This window comes from Notolepis coatsorum, assembly GCF_963971535.1.
Source record: "Notolepis coatsorum genome assembly, chromosome: 1".
NCBI classification, from domain to species: domain Eukaryota; kingdom Metazoa; phylum Chordata; class Actinopteri; order Aulopiformes; family Paralepididae; genus Notolepis; species Notolepis coatsorum.
Genome location: NC_140165.1, coordinates 83,116,377 through 83,125,693, shown reverse-complemented (window position 1 = coordinate 83,125,693; position 9,317 = coordinate 83,116,377). Strand labels below are relative to the sequence as shown.

At 42.1% G+C, this 9,317-nt stretch overlaps 1 protein-coding gene across 1 annotated transcript in view; it reads left to right on the top strand.

Annotated features, from left to right (window-relative positions):
• The first annotated feature begins 1,126 nt into the window (after positions 1-1,126).
• Positions 1,127-9,317, top strand: part of LOC311244519 (ephrin type-B receptor 4b-like) — a 13,551-nt gene continuing 5,360 nt past the window's right edge. Inside the window, exons 1-4 of the mRNA XM_084334068.1 lie at positions 1,127-1,346; positions 3,468-3,517; positions 4,314-4,413; positions 4,947-5,140. Coding sequence (XP_084190194.1) covers positions 1,170-1,346; positions 3,468-3,517; positions 4,314-4,413; positions 4,947-5,140 — 521 coding nt within the window. The 5' untranslated portion in view covers positions 1,127-1,169. The remainder of the gene's footprint in view (positions 1,347-3,467; positions 3,518-4,313; positions 4,414-4,946; positions 5,141-9,317) is intronic.

Sequence of the window (9,317 nt, the reverse complement as noted above, 5' to 3'; positions counted from 1 at the left end):
GGGTTCCCGCCGAGTCTTAACCCTTTCACTACCACACTACAGAAGGTTAACCTCTCACTATACCACACTACAGGTTAACCTCTCACTACCACACTACAGACGGTTAACCTCTCACTACCACACTACAGACGGTTAACTGAATTTTAGGCATTACAGATTTCAGTTCTCCCCCAACAATTAATATGGAATGACTTATTTCATTTTCCTTAATACTTTTCTGACAGTATGGCCATGGAATAGGTATTAAACTCTATTCAAAGGGGTTTTAAAACTGTCTTAAAAAGTCTTCAATTGAACCGGTTGACAGCGGCAGGAACCCTGTGAGAGGTATTGAGAGTAAGTGAGTTAGAATACGGCCACCAGGGACATTGAGTCCTTGTGTTGTGTTAATTACAGCTCCATGAAATGATGTAGAGTGAAAAATAGCAATACCTTGATCTTATCATGTCACTGATATGCCAGCTAGCAAGCTTATCAAGTCATGTCAAGTGTTCCTTTATTAAGCCCCTTGGGGAAATTATTTAATGTTAGCTGCTGCCTTTGCCATTCTAGATAAGGTGGGTTAGTTTAGCTAATGTTATCTAACTGGCTAAACATACCTGATACAGCCTAGGAGACACAAGCTGATGTATTATCACATACTGTATCATATACATTTGGTGTTTACACCATTGCTTTGTTCGGTCTTGTTTTTTTTGGGGGGGGCACCAAGTACGTTTCAGATAACAACAACACACCTGGATTGACAGGACAGTATAGGCTTGATGGATGGAGTGTAGGATTGATAGGAGCTGGGCATATCACCAATAATATCGGTATCGGCGTGTGCGTTACCGATATCCTGCCGGTTGATTAGCCGTCTTTAAAGGGCTCTATAGCGGGCTCGTTTTTCAAGCTGGCGCGAAGGTGCTGGTATCATATGAAGTGAGAGAACTGGATGAATTAGGCACCAGCCACGTCGTTCTCACTCACTGGCGAAGGCGGACGATCTTGCTCCAAATTGAAGCTATATGACGGTAGGATGGGCATGGCCATTTTGACTGTCCCTTGACTTTATCCTATCTCTCTCTCTCTCTCTCTCTCTCTCTCTCTCTCTCTCTCTCTCTCTCTCTCTCTCTCTCTCTCCCTAGTTAAACGACGGGCAGTTCACCCCTATCCAGCTGGTAGGCATGTTGCGTGGCATAGCGTCCGGCATGAAGTATCTCTCGGAGATGAGCTTCGTCCACCGGGACCTGGCGGCTCGGAACATCCTGGTCAACAGCAACCTGGTGTGCAAGGTGTCCGACTTCGGCCTGAGTCGCTTCCTCACAGAGAACTCCTCCGACCCCACCTACACCAGCTCCCTGGTAGGCCTGCACACTTACCGTAGTGTCCTGAATATGAGAGTGTTTTTTATTACCGTAGTGTCCTGAATATGAGAGTGTTTTTTTTACCGTATTGTCCTGAATATGAGAGTGTTTTTATTACCGTATTGTCCTGAATATGAGAGTGTTTTTATTACCGTATTGTCCTGAATATGAGTGTTTTTTATTACCCTATTGTCCTGAATATGAGAGTTTTTTATTACCGTATTGTCCTTGAAACGGAGGGCTAGGGCCTCCACCGGGTTGCGTTTGATAGAGCTGGCGGACACTATGGCGTTGTAACTCCGATTAAAGAATCACACAGAGGCGTGCTGCAGTTACTGGTTGTATTGGGAACAGAAAGGTGTGTGTGGTTGTCTACAAGGGAATACAATACAGTATACATTAGTAAACACAAAGGAATACAATACAGTATACATTAGTAAACACAGTAGTGGCGCACATAAACATAATGTCATAAACATGTGGTCTATAGCTGCAATAATATTCATTAGCAATACAGTGCAACTAGTAGCCAAGACATTCACTTAACCGGAGTTATTAGATATGACCTACATAGCCTATGCAGGGGGATTACTCATGCAGTGCATGTAAACAATATATGGGTAGGCGGACTGTAAACCGGGTGTAAAGATACATTCTATTCACTAGAAGTAGTGAGTGAGTTATATAGCCTAGGCTAGCTCACGTGCGGCTAAACTAACCACGCAGCATCACTAGCAGGCAGCATATCATAGCAGGGGGAACCTAGGTTGGCTAACGTGTAGCTAAGCTAACGGCGCAGTGTTTCAATAACAGAGGGAACAACGTCAACAGGAATAGAACAATGTGAACATACTGTAAAGGTAGAGTAAGCTGAAGGGATGAATTAGGCAGGACTAAACATAGGTACCGTACTCACGTGTCATTTACGCACACGTTCCTCAAAGGGAAAGATCTTACTGCTGCACCAGCCGCACCGTCGGGCAGCAGCACAGAGAACAGCTTGTGCACACGTTCCGACGGAGAAACTCTTAAAGGGCCAGTAACGTTATCAGAAGACTAGAGTGCAACACTAGCACATCACGCTGAACGAATACACTGGCATAAATCAATTACCCTTTCCTGTCAACAACAACATATTAAAGGGCTATTACAGAACAAAGTAGTCTTATTAACATGGCTTTCCTACAGTCCTGAATATGAGAGTGTTTTTTATTACCGTATTGTCCTGAATATGAGAGTTTTTTATTACTGTATTGTCCTGAATATGAGTGTTTTTTATTACCGTATTGTCCTGAATATGAGAGTGTTTTTTATTACCGTATTGTCCTGAATATGAGAGTTTTTTATTACCGTATTGTCCTGAATATGAGACAGTGTTTTTTATTACCGTATTGTCCTGAATATGAGTGATTTTTATTACCGTATTGTCCTGAATATGAGAGTGTTTTTTATTACCGTATTGTCCTGAATATGAGAGTTTTTTATTACTGTATTGTCCTGAATATGAGTGTTTTTTATTACCGTATTGTCCTGAATATGAGAGTGTTTTTTATTACCGTATTGTCCTGAATATGAGAGTTTTTTATTACCGTATTGTCCTGAATATGAGACGGTGTTTTTTATTACCGTATTGTCCTGAATATGAGTGATTTTTATTACCGTATTGTCCTGAATATGAGAGTGTTTTTTATTACCGTATTGTCCTGAATATGAGTGATTTTTATTACCGTATTGTCCTGAATATGAGTGTTTTTTATTACCGTATTGTCCTGAATATGAGTGATTTTTATTACCGTATTGTCCTGAATATGAGACTGTGTTTTTTTTATTACCGTATTGTCCTGAATATGAGAGTGTTTTTTATTTATGAGAGTGACCACCTGAAAAAGGGGGGTCATCTTATATTGGCACTGTGGAGATTGGAGAATGAATGAGATTGGGGTAAAATTCTTATAATTTTTTCTCTCTCTGTCTCTCTCTCTCTCTCTCTCTCTCTGTCTGTCTATCTCTCTGTCTCTGTCTCTGTCTCTCTCTCTCTCTCTCTCTCTCTCTCTCTCTCTCTCTCTCTCTCTCTCTCTCTCTCTCTGTCTCTCTGTCTCTCTCTCTCCCCTCGCTCAGGGAGGAAAGATTCCTATTCGCTGGACAGCTCCAGAGGCCATAGCGTACAGGTTGGTCAGGACTTATGTTCAAATACAACAATACTAAATGTAGAGGTATGAAGAAGGCATACAATGTCATAGGAAACACATGAATGGAGGTGAACAGACACACGCTAGACCTCTCACCACTTCATGATACAGTGATGAGTGATGTCTGATCTTTCACCTGTAATAATTCTGAGAACGATGGACCGAGTCTAGAGGTTTCCGAGTGGAAGGAAGTTAAGGGACACTATTTCTATAAATCACACCTCCATAATCCAAGACAGATTATGCTTCTTTCTGCTAATCATTGGGAAGCCGGTTCTGTTCCTGTACAAGTTCATTTTCTGCTGCAATTTACTGATAATATTCTATATGAACCTATTCACTAACACTTTGTAGTGTGACAGTGAAACGGTTAACCTTCTGTATTGTCGCAGTGAAAGGGTTAACCATTTGGTAGTGTGGTAGTGAAAGCGTTAATATTTCTCTTTGCTTTGTATTTGAACGACTTCTAATGGCGTCAAAAATAAGGCTTCTCCTTCTCCTTCTCCTTCTTCTTCTTCTTCTTCTTCTCCTTCTCCTTCTTCTTCTTCTTCTTCTTCTTCTTCTTCTTCTTCTTCTTCTTCTTCTTCTTCTTCTTCTTCTTCTTCTTCTTCTTCTTCTTCTTCTTCTTCTTCTTCTCCTTCTCCTTCTTCTTCTTCTTCTTCTTCTTCTTCTTCTTCTTCTTCTTCTTCTTCTTCTTCTTCTTCTTCTTCTTCTTCTTCTTCTTCTTCTTCTTCTTCTACTGCTTTATTAAATGTGACTTTTCTCACTGCAACAGGAAGTTCACCTCAGCCAGCGACGCGTGGAGTTATGGGATAGTGATGTGGGAAGTGATGTCATACGGAGAGCGGCCATATTGGGACATGAGCAACCAAGACGTATGTACTGTGTTTACTGTTGCCATACAGCACGTTTAGATTGGCGGTTATATTACCATATTAACCACTTAAGACAATACTCTGAATGAAATATTACCATGTAAGCAGACTTGTATAATGACCTTGCAAATGCAAATAAGGTCATAGTTAATAAGCAATAGTCAAATTAAGATGTGTATTTTCAACATGTATGTACCTTAATCACACCATGATGCCCATCTGTTAACCTACAGGTAATCAATATGTTGTATTGTAACCTACAGGTAATCAATGTGTTGTATTGTAACCTACAGGTAATCAATATGTTGTATTGTAACCTACAGGTAATCAATGTGTTGTATTGTAACCTACAGGTAATCAATATGTTGTATTGTAACCTACAGGTAATCAATATGTTGTATTGTAACCTACAGGTAATCAATATGTTCTATTGTAACCTACAGGTAATCAATGTGTTGTATTGTAACCTACAGGTAATCAATGTGTTGTATTGTAACCTACAGGTAATCAATATGTTGTATTGTAACCTACAGGTGATCAATGCTATAGAACAGGACTACCGCTTGCCCCCGCCCCCTGACTGCCCCGCCTCCCTCCACGCTCTCATGCTCGACTGCTGGCAGAAGGAACGAGCCAATCGGCCGAGATTCTGTGCCGTGGTGTCGGCGCTTGATAGGCTGATCAGAAACCCCGCCTCCCTGAAGATCATACGCCCCGACGGACCGGGGTGAGAATTATCTTCTGTTTAATCTTTTTTATTTTTTTTGTTTTGATCCACTTTTTCTCCCATTTTTTCTATATTTTTCTCCCATCCCAATTTCGTATCATCCAATTCAACCCTCCCCTGTCACGAACGCTGTTTCTTGCCTCCCACAAGCCGGCTGCAATGTGGACTAAGTCATACATAGCACAAGTCCCCTCCGGTACTTGAGGTAACAGTCGCAGTCGCATCTTTTCACCTGCGCAGCTCGATCTCTCAGTGGCGAGGAGTAACGCGTGGGAGGCTCACGCTGCCCCCGACACTTCCTGATTCTACTGCGCAGGCGCACCAACCGACCTGTAGGAGTCGCTGTCCACAACGCCCGATCCCCACCCATCAGTTTCCCACCCCCTAATACGGCCAATGTGTATTAGTACGGACGACCAGCTAAACTGAAAGCAATGTGGAGCGCTGGGATCGAACAGGCGATCCCAGCGTCTCCACATTCGTGGCGAGCGCCTTGCCCACTACGCCACGTAGCCGCCCCAATCTTTTTTATTTGAAGGAATAATTCATCCATTATTAAATGAATACTTTTACCTTTTACCGCATTTCACTGTATGCCCTGGTATGTATGTGATGAATAAACTCTTGAATCTTGAAATGAATATTCCATCCATTATTAAAGGCATACTCAACATATTATTAAATGAATACTCAACATATTATTAAATGAATATTCCATCCATTATTAAAGGAATACTCCATCCATTATTAAAGGAATACTTCATCCATTATCAAAGGAATACCCCATCCATTATTAAAGCAATACTCCATCCATTATTAAAGGAATACCCCATCCATTATTAAAGGAATACTCCATCCATTATTAAAGCAATACTCCATCCATTATTAAATGAATACTCCGTCCATTATTAAAAGAATACTCCATCCATTATTAAAGGAATACTCCATCCATTACTAAAGGAATACTCCATCCATTATTAAAGGAATACTCCATCCATTATTAAAGGAATACTCCATCCAGTATTAAAGGAATACTCCATCCATTACTAAAGGAATACTCCATCCATTATTAAAGGAATACTCCATCCATTATTAAAGGAATACTCCATCCATTATTAAAGGAATACTCCATCCATTATTAAAGGCATACTCAACATATTATTAAATGAATACTCAACATATTATTACAGGAATACTCCATCCATTATTAAAGGAATACTCCATCCATTATTAAAGGACTACTCCATCCATTATTAAAGGATACTCAACATATTATTAAAGGAATACTCCATCCATTATTAAAGGAATACTCCATCCATTATTAAAGGACTACTCCATCCATTATTAAAGGATACTCAACATATTATTAAATGAATACTCAACACATTATTAAAGGAATACTCCACTTTACACTCTTTAAAAACATATACAGTTTGAGTGGGATGTTTAGTTTAGTTTAGGTTCTTTATTCATACATGATATAACTTAAAAGATACAATCATTTGCAAGGGAGTGTGAAGGACAATTGATTCGAAAAGTGGTATTTTCCAGGCAGCATATTACAGGAAATAATTAGATAGATGTAGAAAAGGCTGTTTGTATCTATTAGCAGATCATAAGAATCATAAGAAGAAGATGGTGAGCGTCGTCAGAGAAACGTTCAGATCACATTATAGACTATAACTTCATAACAACTTACGACAGATCACATGGTGTCCATTTAGACTGTTGAAATGGTCTACACACACACTCTGTCTCTCTCTTACACACACACACACACACACACACTCTGTCTCTCTCTTACACACACACACACACTCTGTCTCTCTCTTACACACACACACACTCTGTCTCTCTCTTACACACACACACACACACACACACACTCTGTCTCTCTCTTACACACACACACACACACACACTCTGTCTCTCTCTTACACACACACACACTCTGTCTCTCTCTTACACACACACACACTCTGTCTCTCTCTTACACACACACACACACACTCTGTCTCTCTCTCTTACACACACACTCTGTCTCTCTCTTACACACACACACACTCTGTCTCTCTCTTACACACACACACTCTGTCTCTCTCTCTTACACACACACTCTGTCTCTCTCTTACACACACACACACTCTGTCTCTCTCTTACACACACACACACACACACTCTGTCTCTCTCTTACACACACACACACACACACTCTGTCTCTCTCTTACACACACACACACACACACACTCTGTCTCTCTCTTACACACACACACACACTCTGTCTCTCTCACACACACACTCTGTCTCTCTCTTACACACACACACACACACTCTGTCTCTCTCTTACACACACACACACACACACTCTGTCTCTCTCTTACACACACACACACACACACACACTCTGTCTCTCTCTTACACACACACACACACACACACTCTGTCTCTCTCTTACACACACACACACTCTGTCTCTCTCTTACACACACACACACTCTGTCTCTCTCTCACACACACACACTCTGTCTCTCTCTTACACACACACACACACACACACTCTGTCTCTCTCTTACACACACACACACACACACACACACACACACACACACTCTGTCTCTCTCTTACACACACACACACACTCTGTCTCTCTCTTACACACACACACACACACACACACACACTCTGTCTCTCTCTTACACACACACACACACTCTGTCTCTCTCTTACACACACACACACACTCTGTCTCTCTCTTACACACACACACACACTCTGTCTCTCTCTTACACACACACACACACTCTGTCTCTCTCTTACACACACACACACACACACACACTCTGTCTCTCTCTTACACACACACACACACTCTGTCTCTCTCTTACACACACACACACACTCTGTCTCTCTCACACACACACTCTGTCTCTCTCTCACACACACACTCTGTCTCTCTCTCACACACACACTCTGTCTCTCTCTCACACACACACTCTGTCTCTCTCACACACACACTCTGTCTCTCTCACACACACACTCTGTCTCTCTCTCACACACACACTCTGTCTCTCTCTCACACACACACTCTGTCTCTCTCTCACACACACACTCTGTCTCTCTCACACACACACTCTGTCTCTCTCACACACACACACTCTGTCTCTCTCTCACACACACACTCTGTCTCTCTCTTACACACACACTCTGTCTCTCTCTTACACACACACACACACACTCTGTCTCTCTCTTACACACACACACTCTGTCTCTCTCTTACACACACACACACACACACTCTGTCTCTCTCTTACACACACACACACCACACACTGTCTCTCTCTTACACACACACACACACACTCTGTCTCTCTCTTACACACACACACACACACACTCTGTCTCTCTCTTACACACACACACACACACTCTGTCTCTCTCTTACACACACACACACACACTCTGTCTCTCTCTTACACACACACACACACACACACACACACACACACACACTCTGTCTCTCTCTTACACACACACACACACACACACACACACACACACACACACTCTGTCTCTCTCTTACACACACACACACACACACACTCTGTCTCTCTCTTACACACACACACACACACACTCTGTCTCTCTCTTACACACACACACACACACACACACACACACACACTCTGTCTCTCTCTTACACACACACACACACACACACACTCTGTCTCTCTCTTACACACACACACACACACTCTGTCTCTCTCTTACACACACACACACACTCTGTCTCTCTCTCACACACACACTCTGTCTCTCTCTTACACACACACACACACACACACACACACACACACTCTGTCTCTCTCTTACACACACACACACACACACACACTCTGTCTCTCTCTCTCTCTCTCTCTCTCTCTCTCTCTCTCTCTCTCTCTCTCTCTCTCTCTCTCTCTCTCTCTCTCTCTCTCTCACACACACACACAAACACACACCCCTCCTTTCATTGTCTTTAACCCCCAGGAGCAACATACATGACATTCCATAGCTGTCACTCAAACACATGTACTCACACCACACACAGTGGAATGTCCTGTGTGTCTTTGGCCTTTGTCTGTCTCTCAGTGGTACATCCTGGACGCTGTCACTGCTGACTGTGTGTGAGTGAGTGTG